This window comes from Vulpes vulpes, chromosome 13 (genome assembly GCF_048418805.1).
Source record: "Vulpes vulpes isolate BD-2025 chromosome 13, VulVul3, whole genome shotgun sequence".
Classification (NCBI taxonomy): domain Eukaryota; kingdom Metazoa; phylum Chordata; class Mammalia; order Carnivora; family Canidae; genus Vulpes; species Vulpes vulpes.
In genome coordinates this window covers 129930511-129958104 of record NC_132792.1, presented here as the reverse complement: position 1 = coordinate 129958104, position 27594 = coordinate 129930511, and the positions used below count along the sequence as shown (strand labels likewise).

At 35.8% G+C, this 27594-nt stretch overlaps 1 protein-coding gene across 19 annotated transcripts in view; it reads right to left on the bottom strand.

Annotated features, from left to right (window-relative positions):
- The window catches only part of DCAF6 (DDB1 and CUL4 associated factor 6), a 133356-nt gene that overhangs the window by 57570 nt on the left and 48192 nt on the right, over window positions 1-27594 (bottom strand). For 10 of the 19 annotated variants that reach the window (XM_026003352.2, XM_026003351.2, XM_072732937.1 and 7 more), the window contains 6 exons: window positions 27241-27354; window positions 26485-26620; window positions 23294-23508; window positions 16751-16844; window positions 15435-15554; window positions 12532-12792 (listed from right to left, as the gene is read on the bottom strand). In XM_026003352.2, the coding sequence (XP_025859137.1) occupies window positions 12532-12792; window positions 15435-15554; window positions 16751-16844; window positions 23294-23508; window positions 26485-26620; window positions 27241-27354 (940 nt within the window). Of the gene's footprint in view, window positions 1-1214; window positions 1386-12531; window positions 12793-15434; window positions 15555-16750; window positions 16845-23293; window positions 23509-26484; window positions 26621-27240; window positions 27355-27594 lie in introns of all 19 variants that reach the window. The other 9 variants (XM_072732926.1, XM_072732924.1, XM_072732925.1 and 6 more) reach the window with 2 other exon arrangements.

Below are 27594 nucleotides of genomic sequence, written 5' to 3'. Positions count from 1 at the left end.
AATGTCATGACTGCAATTTAATCAAACTCTCCAGGTAGTTTTAAGTATACGAAAATAAATGGTCAGAGACATCTCTGCTTGGCCAATATTCCCTCTACTAATATTACATTGAATTAAAAATCATCCAGAATTTATTCCAAACCTCACACCTATATTACAGTTATTTAAATCTATTTTATTTCACCATGATATTATATAATGTGCTTTTGTTACCAGTACATAGTAGAACAAATATTTATAAAGTGGAGGTTGTTCAGTTCTACCAATATACAAACAAATTAAATCAGAGTTCTCAAAGTAACTGACAAATAACCCAACTTATCATTCCTAAGGGTGGAAAAACAAAGTAGTACGTCAAAGTATCATAATCTTATTACTATCAAAACCCAGACACACTCTAGTTCCTAAAGATTTGTAGCATTTACCATTTAGTACCTATAGAATAGGATATATAGAACCTATTACTCATCTTGAAAGAATTAAATTGACAAATTATTTTATGCTAAATCTTTCATTAATTCTGTCAACAAATTTTGAGCATCATGAGCTTGCTGGCCATAAAAAATAACTAGACCATTAAAATACTCAAAGAAAAAGAGTGGCACAGATTATCACTGTCTTATCAGAGTTTAAAAGCATAAGAACAGCAACATGAGACTGTGGGGTTATTTCTGCTGCCGTATATATCAGATATGTATACAAGGAACAAGCAAGCAAATATTGAAAATTTTCAAATAATTACAGAAGAGGATAATTGAGTCAGCATGCTGGTATGGCCAAACAACACTCTAAAATCTAGTATTACTACTTCATAGGAATCCTGGTTAACTTTCAAAAGAAGAGGAGGAAGAACTAGGGGCCATGAGCATAGATATCATTTTGGCATATAAGAAATTTCAGTAAAAATACCAAAACAGGCTCTGAATTCACTAGATTATTAGAAAGTAGTTCATTAGCCATAGAAGTAATAAACATCTTCCCCCTCCCAGAAACATTACAAATAAAATAATGGGTTATTTTATATTCATCTCTCTGGCAAACACTGCTGCCTCTAGCCATGGAATGATGAACACCACCATATGCAAGAAAGGGAGGGAGAAGCTGCAAGCGCCATCAGCTCTTTGTCAAGGGGAAAAGGGAAGCATCTTGTTACACAGTAGCAGTGTTAAAACACCAACTCTACCAGCTGCTTGAGGACACTGGACAGTAATAACCTGAAGCCCGAGGGTCCTGGGAAGAGCCCTCATGAGAAGACTGACCAGAAGTGGAAGGCTGTTGCTGGGTGCACGCAGCTAGCTCTTGCTGCCTCTGCTGTTCAGCCCTCTTAAGCCTCAGTTGTTGTAGGCGCTTGCGGAGCAAAGCTATCTCAGGCCCCCTTAAAAATTCTGACACAGATGGAAAAAGAAAGGTGAAGAGATAGTAACAAAATAGAAATAGTAAGAATCTGATTATATATTAAAGAGAGAAGGATAAGTAAAATACATGTCTCATGGAAGAATACTAAACAAAGCACTTATTAAAAAAATGATCATTAATTTAGGAGATAACACACACTGACATATTCAAATGCTTCTTCTATTTAACCAGAAATGAATTACACACATATAGTTCTCTAAGAATTTTTAAGTAACTAAATAGGTTGAAAATAAAGTCTTCCATAAGCAAAGTCTTTTAAAATGAATATTCCTTTCTTCACTAATTTCATCTTTTTAAACAAAGTGATACTAAAGAAAATTGAAAAATATCAATTATCTAATCTATACACAAAATTACTAGCTTCAATAAAATAATAATTAAAATTCAATTAAAATTATGAAAAAGTTATGCATTTGTAAACAATTCTTGGAATTTATTAGTGAAGAGCTCTTTAAAAAGTCAGTTACATATTTTTCATCTAAAATATTTCTTTTTATGTTGGAATTATCATTTACTCATTTTTAAACTAAAAATATTTACATAATCCTTAATATTTTCTTAAAGCAATAGTCCTATATAAAAGTAGAAATATAACATACAATTCTGCCTACTATTTACAAGGCACTGTTTTAGGCTCTGGAGAATAAATAAAACACTAAACAAAACAGTCCCTACTCAAGTGGAGATTATGTTCTGAAAGGAAGAAAAACATCAGTGAACTCACACCCACACATATATGTAATATACATGTATGTGTTTGTGTCAAGCAAGGACAACTACTGTGAAGGAAGTTGGGCAGGTTAAGGTAAGGGGGACAGAGATAGTGGAGGAGGGGTTGCTGTCTTCTGTATGGTCGTTAAGGAAGGCTTCTCTCATAAGATGATTTTTGAACAAAGACCTCAAGGACTGAGGGTGTAAACCACCTGGGTATCTGGAGGAAGCGTTCCAGGTGGAGAGAAAAGCAAGTGAAAATCCTCAGAGGAGGAAGTGTGTCTGGGTGTGAGTTACATATTATATGTAATGGCAGAAGAATTTGCTGGTAGTTTAGATACAGAATGGTCCCAAAGTTTTTGGCCTACATCCTAAGAAAAATAAAAGCTGTCATTTACTGTGATAGGAAAAAGGGAGGAGCAAGTGGTAGCAGAAGGAAGAGAACTAACAGGTATCCTAGTAGAGAGGCTGAGTAGGGACTGAATAAAACAGTATAGAAATCACTTGTACATGGGATGTCATTGGTGATGTTACTGGAAGTTATCTAGAGTGTAAGTGATAATAAAGAAGTCTAAGAACTGAACTTTGGGATACTCCAATGTTGAACAGGAAGGAAGAATCTCCGAGTACAATAAGAAGGAGAAGCCAGTGAGGAGGTCAGAGGACTGAGTGAGCAGAACCTGTGGGCTGGGATGAAAGTATGTCAGGAAGGATGGAGGAGCAGCTGTGTTGAATGCCGCTGAGCAGCTGTGTTGAATGCCGCTGATACAATGAAAAAGATACTGAGAACTTATCACTGGCTTCTGCACCTTGGAAGTCACTGACAACCCTGACAAGAGCTGTTTCAGCAAAAATCACAGGGCCAAAACCCGATTGGAACAGGTTCAAGAGAAAGAGGACGTAATGAAGTAGAGACACAAAGTATATATATATATATATATACTCTTTCCAGAAGTCTTGCTGCTAAAAGGGAACAGAGAAATTGGATGATTGTTGGTGGAAAAGTAAAGAGTTAAAAGGGAGGTTTGTTTTAGTTTGAGAGATAATACATATGATGATTGTATGCTAATGGAGAACATTTCATTAAGGGAAGGAAAAAACGTGATACATGAACAGAAGTGGGCAAAGGCAGGAATGATGTCCTTGAGTAGACCAAAAGAGATGAGCTGCAGTCAGTAAGAGGAAGAACTGGTTTTAAATAAAAACTTCATCCATTATAACCAAAGGCAATGCAGAGATTCAAGAGTTGCTTGTTTGATAGTGGGGGGGAAAGAATTTTATGTCTCTCAGTGACACTAGCAGCAAATTACACAAATTACCAAACAACTTTCAGTCTCATTTACATAGATCATAAGGGTGTACATTTGGTTTATTGTTTCAGGAATCAATCGTGCCAGAGATACTAACAACTTGTTACCACGACCTCTAATTGTAAAGAATTTTATTCAGTCAATTGGCAGTTAAGATCTAGCAAACAAACAAACAAAAAAAGATCTAGCAAACAATTCAAGTATCATCACAGTCTCTCAATGCTAGTTCTTCCTAGAAAATTCTCTAGTACCAAGCAAGACAGTATTAACTGACTAATAAATTGTGATGCTCAATGGTATAGTGCCTACTTTTTAGGTATATACATACATCTTATTTACTGACAGCATAACAGCAATGCTTTTAGCAGTATAAAACAAACAATTATGCACTCATAAAGTTTGTTAATTTTACACTTCAAAAGAAATTACCATAAAGAGATTACATGTTTTGCTAAAACAGAAAAATCGCAGAAAATTCCCTTGACTTTATTGTTGTTTCAAACCCTCTCTCTTGTGCTGTCACGTGTTTTATGGAGAAAGAAGAGTCTCCACCTAGACCCACTAGATGCTGCAGCATATAAATAGTAGGCTCTAAGTGCAAGAAGTGATGCTCTATACCTTGGAAAATCAAGATTTAGTTATGATGTCATGAACTATTTATTCAATGCTTCCACTGCTTTTTAAAAGAACAATTTGTTTGTTTACTTTTAAGGCTGGCTGTATGCGGCTTTTTCTCCCCTGGGTTAAAACCAAAAATGAGGCCATGGAAAGAAGTCACCACATAGCCAACTAGGAAGGGCAAATATTAAGTTAAAAATTCCAACCAGACTAAGCAGACTAAACAGTACTGCTAGAAATCTGAAACATTAAAGGCAGGTAAGACATACACACATTACATCCCTTTAAAAATGTATAAACATATAATTTATAATGCAAATAAATGCATTGAGAATTCGTTTTTGTTAACATGAACCCAAATGCCAAATGAATATAATGAATACTGTAGGTTGAATTTTATAAACAACAACAAAAAAATCCTCAACGTGTCAGGAATTGCTAATGGGAAATTTGTACTTCCATCTCCTGTAACAACCTACCCTTTTCTTGTTTTCTTCTGAAAGACTCCAGACTAATCTCCGTAATGACTCCATTCCCACTGATAGTAGACCCGACAAAGGTCCACTTGTTTCTAATTTCATGTCCTGCCTCTCCAATACACAGCGTCTTTTGTCCTAGACACTGGATTATTTCGGTCTCTAATCTGCTAGTAGTTTATCTGCCTGCTACGGATCTGTCCTCCAATGCCAACTTGCTTCTTGTCCAGGTGACCCTTGTGCATTTTTATTTTTCTCTTAGAACTGTCATTCCTTTAATGACTTTCAAGTTCCCCTGGTCTCTTCTTTGGTCTCTCCAAAGTAACCATTAATCTAATATTTCCCCTTGTTTCTAATCTATATATTGCTTCTACCTAGACTGAATAGGCCCTGGTACCCTTTAAGGAAGTTATAATCTGGATATTTGGGCTTTGAAAGGTTTGTCATTCTATGCCATATTATTTCTCAACAATTTTTCTACAGAGCTCAGTTTAGCTGTGAAGATTCCGAATAGACCTATATAAATTTGTAAATCTGGACAATTATTTGTAAAAAAGCAGGAATTCACACAAAAGCTGTATCACATACTATGTTACAAAAACTAAATTCTCATGGTCTGAATGGGCTATTTAATTAAACACACACGGATCCCTTAGGTGATTCACTTCTCACAAAGTGAAAATCTAAAGTGAATTTTCTATGTTGCTGGTAACCCCATTCGATCCAAAGAAACCACCTTCTCAAATATTATAATAATAAAACCATTCTAAGAAGGCAAAATAAATCACAAATCAATCAAAAATTAACAAAATAATTACAAATTTTAGTAAGTGCTTTTCAGGAAGTAAACAGGGCTATATAAAAGAATATTTTAGTAAAGGAAGATGAATCTGGCTAGGGTAGTAAGGACACCAGAACTGAGACACAAAGAAAAAGAAGTTGGCTGCAATAAGTCAGGGGTAAGAGCTTCTTAAGTACAGAGAACAGCAAGTGCAAAGGCTCAAAATCAGAAACAAAGATGCAGAAGAGAACTTGGCACATTCAATGGAATAAAGGAAACCATTGCAGGTAGAGCATAATGATTACTGGGAACTGAGAAAGTCCTGTGAAATGAGGTTAGGTTAGAGAGGTGGACAAAACCCAGGCCACGTAGGTTCTTTAAGATCCATTAATTTTGGGACACCTGGGTGGCTCAGTGGTTGAGCATCTGTCTTCGGCCCAGGGTGTGATCCTGGAGTCCAGGTTCAAGTCCCACGTCGGGCTCCCTGCATGGAGCCTGCTTCTCGCTCTGCCTGTTTCTGCCTTTTTCTCTTTCTGTGTCTCTCATGAATAAATAAGTAAAATATTTCTTTAAAAAATCCATCAATTTTTGGGGGGGGGTAATTCTACTCTTAAATGCAATTAGAAGTCTTTGAGGGGTTTTAAACAGCAAAGCTATATAATCTGATTTAACACTGTAAAATACTGCTGCATGGTAAATAAATGGTAAGAGAGTGACAGCAGATTCAGGGAGATCAATTAGAAGATTAAAAATGATGGATGGGGGATCCCTGAGTGGCGCAGCGGTTTGGCACCTGCCTTTGGCCCAGGGCGCGATCCTGGAGACCCGGGATCGAATCCCACGTCGGGCTCCCGGTGCATGGAGCCTGCTTCTCCCTCTGCCTGTGTCTCTGCCTCTCTCTCTCTCTCTCTCTGTGACTATCATAAATAAATAAAAATTAAAAAAAAATAAAAATGATGGATGGAAGAAGGTAATTTATTTTAGACACAGAACCAACAAGACTTGCTGATGGACTGAGCATGGGACATGAAAGCAAGCAATCAAGAATAACATATAGGCTGTTAAAATAAGCAAATGGGGCAGGTGGTTTTAAATTTACTAAAATATAAAACCACCAAGATGGAAGAGATTAGCAGACGGGAAGGATATGAGGCTAAATTAAGTTTTAGTGTGGACATGTTAAGCTTAAGATACTGAGAGATAACCAAAAAGAAGGGTCAAAGGAACAGCTGGACATAGGAGTCTGTAACTTAAAGGGGAAGATCAGATTGTTGACATACATTTAGAAATCTTCACCTTAGAAAAGCTATTAACAGCTATGTAAATTGATGCAGTCCCCCAGTGTTACAGAACAGAGAAAAGAGTGCAGACTAAGAAGTTCTACTAAAATATTCTGAAGGAAATAGAACAAGCATCAACAGTGATTACTGAAAATCAGCTAGAGTTTGTAATAAGAATAAATAGGCAAAGTGGTAACACAGATGCCAAGAAAGGAAAGTGTTTCAAGAAAAGAGTGTCAGGGACGCCTGGGTGGTGGCTCAGCGGTTGAGTGTCGCCTTTGGCTCAGGGAGTGATCCCAGGGTCCTGGGATCGATTCCTCACAGGGAGCCGCTTCTCCTCTGCCTGTGTCTCTACCCCTCTCTCTACATCTCTCATACATAAATAAGTAAAATCTTAAAAAAAAAAAAAAAAAAAAAAAGAACTGAAAAGAGTGTCAGACTATGTTAAATGCAAATGAATGAAAAATCTAGTAAGATACTAACAAGTCATCAGTGACTCTGACCAAAAGCTTCAGTAGATATAGAGCTGAAAGGCAGACAGGAGTTAGGTGAAAACACATGGAAGATGGAAAGACAGTGGAAACAATATGTGAGCACTTCTTGTGAAGACTCATCATGAGAGGAGCAAAGGCACAAGGCTGGGGGAGAGTGTGGGGTAATTAAGGGAAGGTATTTTTAAGAAAGGAGGTAGTAACAGAGCATGTTTGAAGTAGAAAAGGACCAATGCAGTAGAAAAGATAATACTGATGATGCAAAAGCCCGGAGAATCTGGAAAGGGATAGTGATTGCACTGACTAGCCTTTGACAGGAACAGACATACTTCTTACCCAAATGAGAGAGTGTCAGGAGACTGAAAAGTAGGAAGGTGAGTGCTTCCCCCCCACACATACTGTGAATGGAAGGTGACAGCTGGGAGGGGAGGATGAAGGTAAAGGAGAGTGATAAACGTCTGAGAGACAAGAAGGTGCAAAATAAACACTTTTAGTTGTTGAGCAGCAGTGTTTAAAAGACTGCTCTGACACAGTGTTGAGCACCCAATGAAATGTGCAGTTGTTACTTTCTTCACCACAACTCAGTTGCAGACTAAAAGAGGGCAAATAATTAGGTTCACAGATGGCATTTTGCCAGGCAAGTTTTCACATTCCCATTGTGCCTTTCTTTTACCTCAGCAATGTGACAGAGGAAATATAAGGGACATAAGGGAAACATTTACATAAAGAGGTACCTAAGGCAGGGCAAGAAGCACTTTCTCATTCTATCTCTATGTAAGGCAACGGAGGCACACCTCCAAGAAACTGCAGATTGGTTCGAAAGCACCACAATAAAGCAAATATCCAATAAGGCAAGTCAAAAGAACTTTTTGGTTTCCTACTGCATATAAAAGTCATGTTTACACCATTCTATAGTCTATTAAGTATGCAATTGCATGCTGTCTAAAAGACAATATACATACCTTAATTTAAAAATACTTTATTGCTTTAAAAAAAAAAAAAAAGCTAACCATCATCCGACTTTCAGTGAGTCATAATCTTCTTGCTGATGGAGAATCTTCCTTGATGCTTTTGGTTGCTGACTGATCAGGCTGTGAAGGGTGGGATGGTTGTGGCATCAACTGACTCTTTAACAATTTATCAGAAGCATGCAACACTACTGGATAGCATTTTACCCCACAGAACTTCTTTCAAAACTGGAATCAATCCTCTCCAACTCTGCCACTGCTTTATCAACTAAGTTTATGTAAGATTCTGAATTCTTTGTTGTCATTTCAGCAGTCTTTACAGCATGTTCACCAGGAGTAGATTCTATCTCAAGAAATACTTTCTTTGCCCATCTACCAGAAGCAACTCCTCATGCATTTAAGTATGATCCTGAGATTGTGGTGAGTCAGTCCCATCTTCCAGCTCCACTTCTCATGCTAGTTTTCTTGCTATTTTCACATCTGCAGTTATTTGCTCTACTGAAGAAGTCTTGAACACCTCAAAGTCATTCATGAGGGTTGAAATCCTATTCATGTTGATACTCTGACCTCATGAATATTTTTCTTTATTTTTTTTAAGTAGGCTCCAAGCCCAGTGTGAGGCCTAATGTGGGGCTTGAACCTGAGATCAAGAGTTGGACACTTAACTGACTGAGCCACACAGGTGCCCTGAAACATGAATATTCTTAATGTCATCTAGAATGAGGAAACCTTTCCAGAAGGTTTTCAATTTACTCCCAGATCCATTGGAGGAATCACTATCTTTGGCAGCTGTAGCCTTACAAAAGGTATTTCTCAAATAAGAAGATTTGACTTCTTGACCCAAGGGCTGCAGAATGGATGTTGTGTTAGCAGGCATAAAAACATTAACCTTGTACATCTCCATCAGAGCTCATGGATAACCAGATATATTGTGAATGAGCAGGAATATTTTGAAGGGAATCTTTTTTTCTGAGCAGTAGGTCTCAACAGTGGATTTAATATTCAGTGAACCGGAATACCTGGGTGGCTCAGTGGTTTGGTGCCTGCCTGCGGCCAAGGGCGTGATCCTGTAGACCCAGGATCGAGTCCTACATCGGGCTCCCTGCATGGAGTCTGCTTCTCCCTCTGCCTCTCTCTCTCCCTGGGTCTCTCATGAATAAATAAATAAATAAATAAATAAATCTTTTAAAAAATACATTCAGTGAACCATGTTGTAAACAGACATGCTGTCATCCTGGCTCTGTTGTTCCATTTCTTAGAGCACAGGCAGAGTAGATTTAACATATATCTTAAGGGAGGGATACCTGGGTGGCTCAGCAGTTGAGCATCTGCCTTCAGCTCAAGGCATGATCCTGGGATCAGAGATCAAGTCTCGCATTGGGCCCCTTGCATGGAGCCTGCTTCTCCCTCTGCCTATATCTCTGCCTCTGTGTCTCTCATGAATAAATAAAGTTTTAAATAAAAAAATAAATAAATAAGTAAATAAACAAATAAACAAACAAATCTATCTATCTATCTATCTATCTATCTATCTATCTATCTATCTATCTATCTATCTATAAGGGACCTAGGATTTTCAGAATGGGAAATGCTAGCTTCAAATTTTCCTCCTGCAGCTTCCTCACATCTCTGAGCCTTCACAGAGATGAAGAGAGTGGGAGTCTTCCTCTGGATTAGGCTTTGGCTTAAGGGAATGTTGTGGCTATTTGATCTTCTACACAGATCACTAAAACTTTCTCCATATCAGAGATAAGGTTGTTTCGCTTTCTTACCAATTGTGTGTTTACTGGAGCAACACTTCTGATTTCCTTCATGAACTTTTCCTTTGCATTCACAATTTGGCTGTTTGGCACAAGAGGCCTAATTTTTGCCTATCTAGGCTTTCAGCATGACTTCTTCACTGAGTTTAATCATATTTAGTTTTTTATTTAAAGTAAGAGATGTGTGACTCTTCCTTTCACTTGAACACTTAGAGGCCATTTTAGGTTATCAACTGGCCTACTTTCAATATTGTCATATCTCAGGGAATAGGGAGGTCCAAGGAGAGGGAGAGAGAGAGAGGAACAGCTGTTCAAGACAGCAGTCAAAACACACACACATTTACAGAATAAGTTCACTGTCTTATATAGGTGGCATTTGTGGTACTCCAAGTCAATGACAATAGTAACATCAAAGATCACTGATCATAGATCACCCTAACAAATACAATAATAATGAAAAGGTTTGAAATATTGTGAGAATTACCAAAATGTGACGCAGACATGAAGCAAGCAAACACTGTTGGAAAAATAGTGCCAACAGACTAGCTCGACGCAGGGTTGCCACAAACCTTCAATGTGTAAAAAAACAAAATATATGCAAACATAACAAACTAAAGCACAATAAAATGAGGTATATATTTGTAATAAAAACCACGGCTCCCCCTACCACACGGAGAATTCCTAGTATCCATAAACCTATCTGAACCTAGAAGTGCAAAAGAGATTGGGGAAAAAACAAAACAAAACAGAAAAAACTCATTAAGTCTGTATTGTTAAAATGTTGTACTCAGGGATAACGAAAGGCTTGCTGTCAAAACAATTCCAGGTATAATCCTTAGATACTACATCTAACATCAAATCATTTTCTTCAATACTGACCCTATTTGAGTAATATGGAAGCATTCTGATTTTCCAAAGTGCAGTCAACTAAAATTCTTATAACTGGTAGAGACCAGTTAAAAATATTTCCTTACTAGGCAGCCCAGGTGGCTCAGCGGTTTAGCACCGCCTTCAGCCCAGGGCCTGATCCTGGAGACCGGGATAGAGTCCCGCGTCGGGATCCCTGCATGGAGCCTGCTTCTCCCTCTGCCTGTGTCTCTGCCTCTCTCTGTGTCTCTCATGAATAAATAAATAAAATCTTTAAAAAAGGAAAGAAAAATATTTCCGTACTTCTTTAAAAAGATTACAGGCAAAGGTACCAAGTAATGATCAATCATTTCCCTATTTTAATGATTCAAATGACTACCTGATACTTACATTAAATATTACAAGGGATTTAACAATCTGAAATGCAATATTGTGTTAAATATCTGTAACAAAAAAGAAAAATGAAACTCCAAACTAAGTACTTTACTCAGAAATATGTTTAAAAAACAACTGGAATTAGTTAGAATTCAGTGGCACATGAATATAAGCTAGGGAATTTTCCTACTAAGTTTTCCTGATAACTTATAATTGATCAAAATCTTTAAGAATATTTCCAAGAATGCCATAACTTTAAAATTCTTTTTTTTTTTTTTACCAATTTTATCTGCTTTGACAAACTTTTGATTCTACTTCCCAAACACTCCAAAATATTTTACTTTACCATAAGTTGAAATGCTAACTATGTAAATTAGAGAGTGGAAAACCTGACTTAATATTAATAGCTCAGCTTTCAGCTTATTATTACAGATAAACTGTGCATAAGTATTAATAATTACATAATTGACTCTGGCTTCCATTCCCATAGAAACTGAAATGAATGACCAAAAATGGGATAAATTGATAAAAAAAAAAAATGCCTAATTTAAAACATCCTTTATTTGGTGATCTGGTATCAGAATTCAGAGAAGAATAAAGTGACAGCTTGGCAGTTAAGCTTATCAGGAATTTTTTACAGATTTAAGTTTAGGCCTGCCAGTTGTATCTCTGGTTTCTAGTATTTTTTGTATGTCAAGTGAATGCCTCCTTAGTAGAACCCAGAGAAATATATGAATAAAATCTTACTGCTTATTATAATTACATGTATACAGTTGAAATACCAAGTAAACTATAGTCATATCTGCTAAAGACTACTGTTATAAATACTAGTACATTCCATAGTTGGGGGGAAAAAGTTGAACATAAGTAGTTTTAATATTGGGAGGAAAATAGTATTTTAACAGAATTTAGGAGTGGATTTTTTTTTTCCACTAACATCAAGTATCAAGAAGACAAGGATTTGTTAAAACAAATCCTTTTCATGTAAGTATAGGAGAAATAAATCTTTTGGTAAATTGTGTATATTGTCAACAAGAGATGCTATTAAAAGGACCACATAGAATGTATTTAAAGTATTTCATGATTTGAAGAAAGATTATAAAAAATATAAATACAGAGGAACTGATAATACAGAGAACCAAGTTAAGTCTAGACATTTTTGTCTATAATGGCTTATAAAAATAATTTTTAAATCAATTGCATGAAGCTATATCAAAACACTATCTGCTGGCACCTATACTTTTTAAAGAATTATCTTAGGTAAACTGAAGATACTGATATTTGTTAAATTCATGCAAGTTAGGCACACTTGAAGTTTGTGTTTAAATTACATGTTCACATATAACATGTCATTTTGATTTATTCTGGCAAGAACAAATTCATGTGATTTAGTATCTTTCAAACCAGAACATAAAGAAGTATTCATAATCAGAAATGATCAGATGAACCACAGCCTATTTAAAGAGTAGCATCCTCACCAGACTGATGATGAGTATGGCGTCCAGATGCCTCCACAGACTGCCTTTGTTCATTGTCTGGAGAAGACAGCAAAGATGTAGAATGAGGGCTTTCTGTAGAAGAGGATGTCGAATGAGCCTGAGCTGACATTGCAGAGGACGTAGAAGGCTGAAGAGACTGTTCAGCTGAAGGATCTACTTCCATTGCACTTTCCCCCACTTCCAAATCAGTACTTGATGGGACCGCAGGAAGTGCAGACACATCTGACTGGCTCGTTCCACCTTCAAAAAACACATGTTAATGCAAATTCAAATACTGACTGCTTTATTTCCAAAATCAGCTACACTAAAGAGGTATGTTCAGGAAACACAAGTGCACTTGCACATTCATGTACACACACAGGAACATATAATTTCAGGATATCAAAAATACTCAGTGGGGGTTTGATCCCTCTGACCAAATAGGCTAATCAAGAGGGGTAAAAATCTATCTACAGAACATTTTTGTTAAAATAATCAGTCTTTCAAGATCAATATGGTACCTCCATGTAGACAAAGCTAAAGAATAGGTTGTAAAATGCCTAAAAATAACATCTTAATTTGAAGATGATGATTCTGATTTAATGACTGGATAATAGCAGGATGGATTTTATTTTTTGTTGTTGTTGTTGTTTTGGAAAGCATGCATAAAAGTAGAGGGGAGCAGAGTGAGAGAATCTTTTTTTTTTTTTTTTTAAGATTTTATTTATTTATTCATGAGAGACACACAGAGAGAGAAGCAGGCTCCATGCAAGGAGCCCGACATGAGACTCAATCCCAGGTCTCCAGAATCATGCCCTGGGCTGAAGGTGGTGCAAAACAGCTGAGCCACCCGGGCTGCCTGAGAGAATCTTAAGCAGGCTCCATGCCCAGTACAGAGCCCCACACAGGGCTAAGTCTCACGACCCTGAGATCATGACCTGAGCTGAAATCAAGAGTCAGATGCTTAACTAATGGAGCCATGTAGATGCCCCAAGAATGAATTTTATTGATATGTTTCCATTCTACAACATAACATCTTTGGTAAATATTTAAATATTTTGGGAAGAGTGAAGTTACAAATAAGCCAGAATAAGATTAAGTTCCTATATTATGCTAAATGAAATAAGTCAATCAGAGAAAGACAATTATATTATTTCACTCATGTGGAATTTAAGAAACAAAACAGTAGCATAGAGGGAGAGAGGAAAAAATAAAACAAGATGAAATCAGAGAGGGACAAACTGTAAGAGACTCTTAATCGTAGGAAAAAACTGAGGGTCGCTGGAGAGGAGGTGGTGAGGGGATAGGGTAACTGGCTGATGGACATTAAAGAGGGCACATGGGCAGCCCTGGCGGCGCAGCGGTTTAGCGCTACCTGCAGCCTAGGGCGTGATCCTGGAGACCCGGAATCGAGTCCCACGTCAGGCTTCCTGCGTGGAGCCTGCTTTTCCCTCTGTCTGTGTCTCTGCCCCTCTCTCTCTGAATAAATAAATAAATCTTTAAAAAAAATGATAAAGAGGGCACGATATAATGAGCATTGGGTGTTTTACGACTGATGAATTACTGGCCTCTACTTCTGAAACCAATAATATATTATATGTTAATTTAAATTAAATAAAATAAATTTAAATAAAATTTATTTAAATAAAATTAAATTAAAATAAATTTAAATAAATTTAAAATAAAAGTATACATATAAATAGAAAAGAAACAAAAAGATTAGTTTCTGATTCCTACTTCATTAGTAATAATGTCTTAACCACTAAATTAACATAATACTGTCATGATTTAAAAAGGCTTGACTGAGGTGACTGGGTGGCTCAGTCTGGTAAGCATCTGCTTTCAACTCAGGTCATGATCCTGGGGGTCCTGGGATAGAGCTCCACATTGGGCTCCCCACTCAGTGGGGAGTCTGCTTCTCCTTTTCCCTCTTCTCCCACCCAACTCATGTACTCTCTTACATGCACTCTGCTCCTTGTCTCTCAAATAAATAAAATCTTTTAAAAAATAAAAAAATAAACAAAAAGGCTTGAGTATCTACTATGTGCTATGCTAGGCTTCGTGCTTTCTGCAAAGGAATAATTAGGAATAATCCATAAACATTAACAATTTTCCTCAATTCTAGATGTTATTAAAAGAAAGACAGAATGGACTAATCAAGTTCATGTCTTATAAGATGCAACTACCACAAAATATCAAGTTTTTTCTTTTAATCACCATGATTTAAGTATTTCTTAAACTTAAGCACAAATTCAGTAACTCTTAAGTACATCCGCAGCCAAGGAACTTTTTTTTTTAAGATTTTACTTATTTATTCATGAGAGACACTAAGAGAGAGGCAGACATAGGCAGAGGGAGATGCAGGCTCTTCACAAGGAGCCTAACGCAGGACTCAATCCCAGGACCCCGAGATCACCACCTGAGCCAAAGGCAGATGCTCAACCACTGAGCCACCCAGGTGCCCCCAAGGAATTTTTTAAGTTAATTCCCCAAGACCCCAAAGCTAGAAAGTAATGAACCAAAATATGAAAACAGGTCAGCTAAGACTAGAAACAGCAATTAATAACCAACGCATAAGTAACCTAAAGGTTAAACTATTCCATCATATAAAACTTCATCTACAGAGTTTTATATATTTCCATTCTCAGAATGCATACAAAAAGACTTCAAAGGGAAATATCAGGTTTTCTTACTTTTCTTGAGAAAAGCGAAAAAGAAGAGGTAGGTCTACTGGAATGTGAAGGGACAAATTATATTCAATACCTTTTGGTCCTCTACTGCTTCACACAATATAGTTAAGGACCTGTGATTATTATAGATATAAACTGGATGATATAAGTAAAGCAAATGTCAATAAAACAGCTTTTGCCAGCTTTTGAGTGACTTCAATTAAGAAAAATTACCTCTTGGTCGAGATCTTCCTCGCCCCCTATTGCTTTGTGCCACTTCACTTGCTTCTTCAAACCACCTCGATAACATGTCAGACATTCTCTGCATCAATGACACATTGGGACTTTGCTCACCTATCACAATACAGGTCTTATCAGTGAATTCAGTAGTAAGTCAGGATCTTTCATTAATGCAAAAACCCAGATATTAAGGCCTTTAAAATGAGAGCAATTAAAAAAAAAGAATCAAATTTCCTAAATAAATTCAATTAATGTACACAAATCTATCAGAGCTATCATCACATTTCATAGTATATATTTTTGCAAGTGACTCTCCATCTGTATTTTGAGTTCCTCAAGAATAGGATTTATATCTCATCTTTGTCTATCCTTAAGTACCTCTACACCTCTCACCCTGACCCCCAACCCACATCTTTAGTTCCACCAGCTCATGAATTATATCAATTAAAAGAAAGGTTTGCCCTCTCAAATTTCCTTAAACTGATTTTCACCACACTATATATTCCATATATTTGAAATTAACAAAAACTAGAAAGTATTGTATTTGTCTCTTCCCTCTACTCCTTTTCTCCTTCAAATATATGTTTTCTTTAGGGAATTATCAAATTAAGTATGACATCAAATTAAAGATAATTCTACAATCATATAATTTAAAATGCAAATAATTTGTTCTTGAATTTTCATGAAAATAGAATTTCATACTTTACTGCCTTTATTTAATGTTGCTTTAAGTTTAAATATATAAGATGATAACAAGGATAATACATTGGGGAATATGCTTTTGATCTTAAAAGAATTCAAAAGTCATTAAAATAAGATTTTGGCTACCAACCAATTATTAACATATACACAGATTAATTCTATTTTAAAAGTGTGCCATCTTAAGGCACCCAAAGTAGTTTCTTATGCTTATCAAAAGCACTTGATAAAAGAAAAAAAATTTATCTGCTTTTATAAAACTCTTGGGTTGGAAATTGAAGTTTTCATTTCACTTTATATCTAATAGGCAAAGTTAAAAAGATTGATGATGTCCAATGTTTTACATGGCAATGGGCATTCTCATACTTCCAGTAGAAATGTAAAGTAGTGTACTTATTTTGGAGGGTAATTTGATAGCTATCAAAAGTAAATGTATTATCCAGTGATCCAGTCATTCATTCCACTTTTAGGAATTGATCCTCAGATGCATTTGCACAAGTATATTAAGATAAAAGTACAAGGATGTTTGTTTCAGGATCACTTATAAGAAAAAAAGAAATAAAAGATTAATTTTTAAATTCTATATTAGAAAGGCTGAAAAGTAGAGTTACCATCTCGTTCTCGTTCACTCTCAGGCCTCGCTCGGGGTCCAGTGTCTGACCAATCACCACGAAGTCTCAGACGCTTCACTGGAGGCTGTCGTAACTAAAAGATGAAGAGAAAACTCATTTGCTCAATTCTTAAAGCATACTTGAAGTCTAACAAATTCTTTCCATGTCTTTGCTTTCTTTATTGAGTGTGCAGAAGAGATCCTAAGTCAAAACATGAAAGACGGCTCTTAATAATGATGGTACAGCCTACACTTAACATCTTCACCCTAAATTAGAGTCTGAGTGCAACTTTGAAATCATGTATATGTGACTTCTAATCCCACCTGTATCACTTTACAACTGACCACAGGAAAGTTATTTAACTGCAATGAGCTTGAGTTTTGTTAGTTTTTTTTTTTTTAAGATTTTATTTATTTATTCATGAGAGACACAGAGAGAGGCAGAGACACAGGCTGAGGGTGAAGTAGGCTCCATGCAGGGAGTCCAACATGGGACTTGATCCCGGGACTTCAGGATTGCGCCCCGGGCCAAAGGCAGGAACTAAACCGCCGAGCCACCCAGGGATCCCCAATGAGCCTGAGTTTTGATGATGATACATGTAGTCTAGGTAAAGTATCTACATACCTGACAATAGGAATTATCACTATTTTATTATCAGTGACAGTTTATTCTACGGTTCCCCCCATCTACTGCAACCCTTCATTACTTACTTCAGGATCTCTACCCTATCTGGTTTCCCTCATTTTTGGCTAATTACTCTTCCTCCTACTTCAGCTGCATCCTACAAACTTACTATAGTCTACAACTTCCTAATTCCTTTTAACCTTTCTCAGAAGATGTATCATTTATTTTGCTTAAGCTTAATAACTCCATCTGTGCTTTTCATTTTATTCCTTCAATTCCTCAAGCACCTTGCTTTGACAATTATGCTCTTTCCCATACCTACATTCATTTCCTCTCTCATTTCTTCTTTACAATATGCTGAAGATACTTACCATTTTTAACAAACAAAACACCTCAATTTTATATTTCTATCCAGCTATACTCTTTCCCGTTTTCTGAAGCCTTATTGCCAAGCTTCTTGGAAAGAAGTCTATATTTATTCCACTTTTATCTTCTAATCCTTCCTCAATTCACTGTAGTCATCTTATGTTCCCAACATTCCACTGAATTCATTCTCATCAATGTCACCCATGAGTAATTACTTGCTAAGTTCACTGATCAGTGAAAAAGTGATCATCAATCAATTGCCAATTCAAATGGCACCTTTCACAACTTAATCCATTTGATGTCTATGGCATTTAACACCCTTGAACACCCATTCTCTGTAACTTTTATAATGTTTAATATTTTTTATTAAAAAATATTTAATTTAATTTAATATTTTTTATTAAAAAATCACCCATGAGTGATTACTTACTAAGTTCACTGATCAGTGAAAAAGTGATCAACAATCAATTGCCAATTCAAATGGCACCTTTCACAACTTAATCCATTTGATGTCTATGGCATTTAACATCCTTGAACACCCATTCTCTGTAACTTTTATAATGTTTAATATTTTTTATTGAGATATAACACACGTAACATGATAGTCACCCTTTTAAAGCGTGTAAGTCAGTGGTTCATATGCACAAAGCTGTGCAACCACTTGCACCATTAATTCCAGGATGTTTTCATTACCTCAAAGAGAAATCCTAGAACTGTGAGCAGCTGCTCCTCACTCCTCCCAGCACTTGGCTCCTGGTGACCATGAATCTACTTTCTGTCTCTAGGGCTATGCCTGTTCTGGACATTTCATAGACATGGAATAATATGTGGTTCTATCTGGCTTCTTTCATATATTTTCAAAGTTCATCCATGTTGTACCGTGTATCATTTCTTTTTATGGTTCAATAATATTCCATTATTTGGATATACCATATTTTGTTTATTCATTTATCAGTCTATGAGCATTCATTTTTTGGCTGTTGTGAACAATGCTGCTAGGAACATATGTGGAAGATTTTATGGGGACATATGTTTTCAATTCTCTTCAGTATATATCTAGAAATGGATTTGCTAGATCATATGATAACTCTATGTTTAACTTTTGAGGAACTGCCAAGCTGTTTTCCAAAGCAGCTGCACCATTTTACATTCCTACCAGCAATGTGTGAAAGCTCCAATTTCTCCACATCTTCAACGCTGTTATTGACCTTTAAAATTTTAGCCGACCTAGTAAGTGTGAAATGGTACCTTACCATGGTTCCAATATATTTTGGTTACTAGATCCTAAATCATAAATCAGTGATATACAAACATTTTCTCCCATTTTTGTGGCTCACTTCTTTTATTTTTATTTTTTAATAAAACATTGATTTTTTTCCTTTTAATTAAGCAGATTTTGATAGAAATCTGTAAATTTTGTTTTCCCCTGGAAACCATACTGAGCAACAAGATGGAGAGAATCTTTACACCCTCAGCAAAGAAGACAGAAAAAAAAAAAACCCTCACAAATTCCATAAGTATATAAATGTGGCTAAGAACAACAAAGAATAGCAAAATCTGCAGGAAGCTACAAGTGTGACAGGGAATAATCAGAAGATTAGAGAAAGCCTAGTGTGGCAGGTGTCCAAAATCTTAGACAAATAATCATTCCCAGAAACAGCAGGCCTCACTCTGTACGTGAACTATATTTAGAATAGAAAAGAGCCCTGCTCCATAGTTATGAAAGAGGAATTTTATATTATACAAGCAAAGAAACAGCGTTTTAACTTCAGCAACTCTTTCTAGAACAAGGTCTTCAAGTTAAAAACAGTCTCAAGCTTGACTTTTTGAGATATGCAAAATAACCTAGTCAAGAATACTGAGAATGATGCAAGCATTAATTCAGTCATTCAACTAAGACTTTCCTGAGCACCTTCTATGTACCAGGTACCACTCTAGGTATTAGGAAAAGATCAATGGACAAATCACACAAAAACTCCAATGTTACATAATTTATAAACTAGTGGAGTAAAAAAATAAAAAAATAAATAAATAAATAAATAAATAAATAAACTAGTGGAGTAGATGAACAACACATGGTTAAAAAAAAAAAAAAGTAAAATATACAAAAGAAAGTGTTGAGTATTATGGGGAAAAAAAATTAAGTAGACAAAGGTGATAGGCAGTACCTGGGAGTTAAGGGCTGCGATTTTAAAATGGGAGGTTGGGATCCCTGGGTGGCGCAGTGGTTTGGCGCCTGCCTTTGGCCCAGGGCGCGATCCTGGAGACCCGGGATCGAATCCCACGTCAGGCTCCCGGTGCATGGAGCCTGCTTCTCCCTCTGCCTGTGTCTCTGCCTCTCTCTCTCTCTCTCCCTGTGACTATCATAAATAAATAAAAATTTAAAAAAATAAATAAATAAATAAAAATAAAATAAAATAAAATAAAATAAAATAAAATGGGAGGTTAAGGAGGGCCTCACTGAGAATGTGCCAAGAGTGAAGACCTAAAAATAGGTAAGAAAAGATGAAATCCAGATATGTGGGAAGACCATTTGATGTGCAGTAAATGCAAAAGCATAAGGAAGAAGCATGCTTAGGCTGCCTAAATAAGTCAGTAGAGGTGGCCAGAGCAGAGTACAGTAGAAGTACTGAGAAAACAGTACAAGTCAAGAAGCACATGATAGAAGATCTTGAAGCCACTATAGGGACCTTAGTTTTTGTTTTAAGTGAGATGGAGAACCACTTAGGAGTGTTGATCAGAAGAGTAGCATAATTTGACTTGATTTTAAAGGATCATTTAGGTGCTACATAACTAAAGGACTATGGGGTTGGGGGTGAAAGCAAGGAGACTGGTTAAAAGCTACCACAACAATCTAGGAAAGATGGTGATGTCTTGGATCAGGATAGTAGTGGTAGTGAGAATGCAAAGTAGTCCTACAGATTTGGGATATGTATTTTTGGAACAAACTGTGAGAACAGAAAATGAGACACCAGATTCAACAACGTGGACCAATAACGAAGTAGGGCAAGGGGGGAAAATGTCAAATAGGTAGGAGAGGAAAAGGAAGACAGCAAAGACAATAAAAAGAAAACAGAATACAAAAAAAAGAAAAATGAGAAGTGACAAAAAATACTAAAGAATGGAAAAATGAAAGAGAAATTATAAGAGGATATAAAGAAAGAAAAAGAAGCCTCCACAAATTAAGAAAATATAAAAATATCATGAATACATAAGAAAAAAATCATTCTGTGAAACTTTTATTCACATTTTAAAACCCCAATCATTTTTTACATTTCCAGTCAAAATACATTATTCCTTCCTTTGCTCCTCTCGTAACATAACTCATGTGTAATTTTATTGTTAAAATTTTACCTATTCATTTATTTGTATCTTTCCACTAAACTGTAAATTCCAAAGTAAGAGGCCATGTCTTTGTCACAGTTGTCCTTGAATTTCTAAAGTTTCTAAAGGACCTAGTGTACGCAGGTGCCCAATAAATATCTGGTGAGTAGAATGTATCCAAATGCTACTATCAAGGATTTGGCATAAAATACTGAAGAAAACCTGATGAGCTTAAGAAGGGGACAGACTACTAATTTCTTCTTCTATTGATGAGCTTAAGAAGGGGACAGACTACTAATTTATTCTTCTATATACACCTGTGATTGCTTGGTTTAGTATACTAAGCATGATTTATTTTTGTAATTTTAATCTACTGTCAGAAGTATTATTCTTAATTTAGTTAGTTCAACAAAGAATACTGAGAAAACCACATTCAAAAAATAACCAAGTGTTCATGACTCAGCCTCATTCACAATGATTATGTAAACATATTTTGGCTAAGTATTCTATGGTATAAAAGCTGGTTGGCCCACTTAAAAATGTTTCTGCATTTCCAACTTTCATTATGTAATAGTCACAAAGCTAGACTGTAACTTCACTAGAGCACATATCTCAAGAGGAATTACACAGCAGCAACAAAATAAAAGAGCAGATCTCATGTTTTCAATTAAACCAATAAATTCAAAAATAGCTTTCATTAGCCATCATACTCTTCTTTGTCAATTTCCTCATTCACTTAAATACACTAGCATATTTAAAATCCCCAAAAATATTAATAAAGTTATCCTGATTTTTTCCCCTCATTTTATAGCCCTCTAAACCTGTAATCATAAGAACTGGATTTAGTTTTGTAGAAATTAGAAAATTGTTCTTGAGTACCTTTAAAGTATGTTCAATAGGGGTTGGTCCAATACCAAAAAGTTACTGATTATTAATAAAGCAACAGTTAATTTCAAAAACATTTACAAGCCAAACAGTAGAGTGATTAAACACAAAACATTAAAAAAAAAAAAATCCAAAGTGCAAAAGATGTTGGGGAAAGCAGTTTCTGATAGGTTAAAACAATCATTCTTCTATTGCTGAATACTTCAAGGATGTATTGTTTCTGGGTTTTGCCTTTTACAAATAAGAAGATGATCTGCTATTTTATTTTTTTAAAGATTTTATTTTTAAGTAATCTCTGTGGGACTTAAACTCACAACCCCAAGATCAAGAGTATCAGAGTACCCCAAGATCAAGGCTCTACTAACTGAGCCTGCCAGGCATTCCAATGGTTTGGTTCACTATTTGAGTCATTTTAGTGGTAGTATTTCTTCTACCCAATTTTCAATATGTAATATTATATATATGTGTGTGTGTGTATATATAATAGATATAAAATGTGATATATAAACTTCAATAAGACTAAATGTTTATGTTTAACAAGATTTTACATATTACCATTTACTATTCACATGTAGACAGCAATTCCTTCCTCTCCCCACTGTTTGCATATGTATGTGTGTGTATATACTTTAAGTTACCTTTATCCCACTCACTAAGTCCTATGTATTTTGTAGAATGTACCTAGGGATGCATGTTCATAACCATGAAAGAGAAGCACGATCAGGAGAGAAAGGGATTGCTGTCCACATTTGAAATAGTAAATACTAACAGATAAAACTCTGATTGGTGTATGAACATAAACATTTAGTCTCTTGGGAGTTTATAAATCCTAGTTTTTATTATTTTAATTGCTTTTTCTGCAACCATTAGAACTGCTGATATTTCTTGCTTGCTGCTGTGCTTCCAACAAAGTTAAATAAATATTTTGCTAGTGGATATATTCTTTAAAAAAAATTCACAATATTTTTCTAGAGCCTGATTCTTAATTATTAGCCCCTGTTCTTTTTTTTTTTTTTTTTAAGATTTTATTTATTCTTGAGAGACAGAGAGAGAGAAAGGCAGAGACACAGGCAGAGGGAGAAGCAGGCTCCAGGCAGGGAGCCTGATGTGGGACTCGATCCTGGAACCCTAGGGACATACCCTGAGCCAAAGGCAGATGCTCAACAACTGAGCCACCTAGGTATCCCTAGCCTCTATTCTTTCATGTATATTCCATGTCCTTTTACAAAACCTAAACTATAAATGCCTTAAAAATCTATTCTATTTTTTGAAGCCCTACAGGCTCGAGGAGTCACTGAATTAATGTTTCCTGAACTGAAAGAATATGGTTTTGAGTAAACTTACCTCCTCTCTTCTTTCTTCTGCAGAAGGAGTTTTAAGTTCTCGTGCAGTATCATCTTTCGGGTCAAAAAGATATATATAATCTGAGGAGTAGCTAACAAGAATCTCTTGGCCATCCTCACTGTAACACAGAGATGTCACCCTGCAGGACTTATTATTGAGATGGGAAGGGATAAAACGGGCAACCATTCCAGTAGTTCCTCGACCTGCATAATTCCCTAAATAAGAAAACAGGAAGTTATATACATTTTTTAAGAAAAATATTTTTAAAACTCTTAATCTAAATTATGAGATGTGTGATTTAATGTAGCAATATAAAATCCAAAATATCATATTCTATTTCTAGAAGAGGCCCTTTTCTCAATAGCCTGATTTTATAACAAAATAATAGAGAATATAGCATAAAGGCTACATATCTTCAAAAAAAATTTCCTGAGTGGCTGGAATTACATAGATTACATAAATGTTCTACAAATTACATGAAGGTATTATTCAAAATATGAGTTATTTAATTAAAATGATTTGTGATTATAGTTATACTAAATCATCTTCCAAAAATTTTCCCCCAATGAAGGTAACATAATTTTTAGAATATAGTTAAGCTTATATTTATTATTAGCATACTAGATAAAATAGTGTACTTTCTTTTTTAAATGATTTACCTTTTGCTTCAGGTTAAAAAAAAGATTTATTTATTTTTCTTATTAATCTCTACATTCAATGTGGGGCCCAAATTCATGACCCTGAGATCAAAAATTGCATGATCTTCTGACTGACCCAGCCAGGCACCCCATGCCTGTTTTTTTTTTTTTTAAAGATTTTATTTATTTATTCATGAGAAACACACACAGAGAGAGGGGCAGAGACACAGGCAGAGGGAGAAGCAGGCTCCATGCAAGGAGCCTGAAGCGGGACTCAATCCCAGGACTCCAGGATCATGCCCTGGGCGAAAGGCAGGCACTAAACCACTGAGCCACCCACGGATCTCAGGCACCCCTATGTTTTTAAAAGATTTTTGATTGTCATGAAATTTTCCTCTTGATATCAGAATGAGGACACATTTCCAACTTTAATAATTTTGGCAATCATCAATATAATACAATATGATAGGAAGAGTCCAACTGGCACTTGGCACTTTGTGCCCTGGAGGTCTGGAAATACTAAATTCTAAAAGTCCCACAAAATTGTATAATACTAACACAAGGAGATCATGTCCTGTTCAAATGTCAATTGTGTCCCATCTTGAACAATAGTAATTTAGCCTACAATTTCATATTATTTCTACTGTTTCCCTAAAAGTGTATATCCAAATAGACAAGATTTCTCAATCACAGTTCCAAAAAAACAAAAAAACTATCTAGTCTTCCTTTCTATTTTAATCTTTTTCTTTTTACTTTTTTAGAGAGAGAGAGAATCTGCACATGAGTGGGGGGTTTGTGGTGGGGATGATGGGAGAAGGCAGAGGGAGAAGGAGAGAGAGAATCTTAAGCAGGCTCCATGCTCAGCAGAGCCCATTGCAGGGCTCTGAAATCTCATGACCCTGAAATCATGACCTGCATCAAAATCAAGAGTTGGACAAAAAACTGACTGAGCCACCCAGGCGCCCTCAACCTAGTCTTCCCATTTCAGTAATCTATGTCCATTTTTACTGGATATAAATTAACACTGAAATTGGCATTGTTAGTTTCTGGCCAAGTCCACTTTTATTTTTAGCAATATAAAACATGCGAATATATGTAATGTGTATATAATGTATGTATATTTGGTGGATGTGTGGGTATATAATCCTGGCCTCCCCTTACTGAGAAAATGCTAATAAGTTGGCTTTAATTTGGATATTTCAGAGGTGGTCTGAATATCCATAATGGATAAGGAGCAAATGAGTTTAAGACAATCAGTCTTAAATGGTATATAAATGGAGAAGCTGAGAAGAAAAGGAAACATTAAAAAGCCAAGATTGCTATCAACCACCAGAAACTAGGAGAGAAGCATGCAAGAGCCTCCTGAATGCCACCAGCAGAAAACCCTACAAAAGACTGATTTTAGATCTCTAACCTCTGGAAAGATAAGAATCAATTTCTGACATCTTAAACTTCAGTGCTCCAGCATCACTAATAGTAATTTAACTAGGCATAAGTATATACTGTACATTAACACATACACAAGTCACTGTTCTTTCCTAACTTTCCTCTCTCCCACAAAGAGAAATTAGAAAGCCAAAAGTTGTGGGCTAATCGTGTCCCCCCAAATTCATGTCATCCAGAACTCGGAATGATTCTGGAATATTTGGAAATAGGGTCTTTGCAGATGTAATGAGGTCACCCTGGATTAGGGTGAGCCCTAGTTCCAATATGACTAGTGTCCCAATAAGAGGAAAATGTGGATTCAGATACATACAGAGGAGAATGGTATATAAATGTGGAAGGAGAGAGTGAAAGGAAACATTTAAAGCCATATTGCCAACAATCATCAGAAACTAGGAGAGAAGCATGCAAGAGCTTCCCTGAGAGCCACCAGCAGAAAACCCTACAATAGACTGATTTTAGATATCTAACCTCCAGAAAGATGGGAAGTTATCTTAAGCCACCCAATTTGTGGTAATTTGTTATCACAGCCCTAGGAAATTAATATGATCAACTGTTACAACTTTTTAAAGTTATAAACTGCAAAAGTATCACCTTGATAGGTGATAAAATCTTGGTAAATGCTATTTTTACATGTATATGTATGCTCCACACCCACTGTGGAGTCCAATACAGGGCTTGAACTCACGACCCTAAGATCAAAAGTTGGATGTTTAACTAATCAAGCCACCCAGGCACCCTAGTAAAATGCTATTTTTTTAAATAATAACCCATATTGGGATCCCTGGGTGGCGCAGCGGTTTAGCGCCTGCCTTTGGCCCAGGGCGCGATCCTGGAGACCCGGGATCGAATCCCACGTCGGGCTCCCGGTGCATGGAGCCTGCTTCTCCCTCTGCCTATGTCTCTGCCTCTCTCTCTCTCTCTGTGACTATCATAAATAATAAAATTTTAAAAAAATTAAAAAAAAAATAATAACCCATATTATTTAAATACATTGTATTTACTGAATTTTAGGACTAACTCATGAAATTTTAAAATAGCAAATATGTCATAAATATTTATTCTTTGCGCTCACAGAATCTTATATTTTCTGTAATATCAGCTTTTTACCTGTGGCTCTTGTGCCCAGCATTCGCCGATCATATATTCGTACTGAGCTATCTGAACAGCCAACAGCAAGATAATATGGTATTGGTGGACAAATAGCTACAGATGTGGCAGCACGTCGGCAGTTAATTAAAATATCCTACAAAAGATAAAACAACACCAGTTATATACAGCTTTGCTGTACAGAGGCTCCTCTAAAGATTTAAAACATTTTCCTCTTAATTAAAAGAAAATAACCTTTCTCAGAAATCCTAACTCAGTATGATAATGAGAAGACAAAAACAACATGGTTTTCTTTTAATTTATTTTTCATGTTTCTATCAGTGTTTCTAACAAATTCAGCTTATGTGAGACCATAATAAATATACTCAGTCAATATTCCTCCTTGGCAGTTTATCACTCTAAGGAAGATTCCTTTTTTCCTTACAGTTTGCTACACAACTCCAAAATTGACTTCTAGTACAGTATTGTACATTTTTCTTATAAACCAATCAAAATAAACAATACATATGGAAATATAAATTTAATTAGAGGTTAAAGAAACAAACAATAGTTGAGTAATGCAAATTGCATTCTGAAGAGGAAAAATTAAAAGTCAACTCCCAAATAGAAGACTAAAACACTGAGCAATTATACTAGATCAGCAAAATTTATTATAATCACATTTACCCATAATCTTATAACCCAGATATTACTTATCATCCAATTTTAATTATAATCTTAATTTTTTTGCCATTTGTATAAAACTTTGATTCTTACATCTTTGCAATCTTCTTTTGTGCAGCTAGTTTTGATACGTGTATCAAACCACCGGACAGTTCCATCTTCACCACAAGAGAGAAAAGTATATGGGTCATTGGGTACAGTCATAATCTGTATAGGAAAACAAAAGTACAGGTAATGTTATTGAACATTTAAACAGTTGGCTTTGACATCACCATTATTTTGTAAAATAAAATAAAGAAGAAAGAAACATGTTTTTCTATTCATAGATGATCTGATCACCTATGTAGAAAATCCTATGCAATTAATTTTTTAAAAATTTAATAAGTTAGAATTCAGCAAAGTTGCAGGATACAAGACCAATATATAAAAATCAATTGTATGTCTATA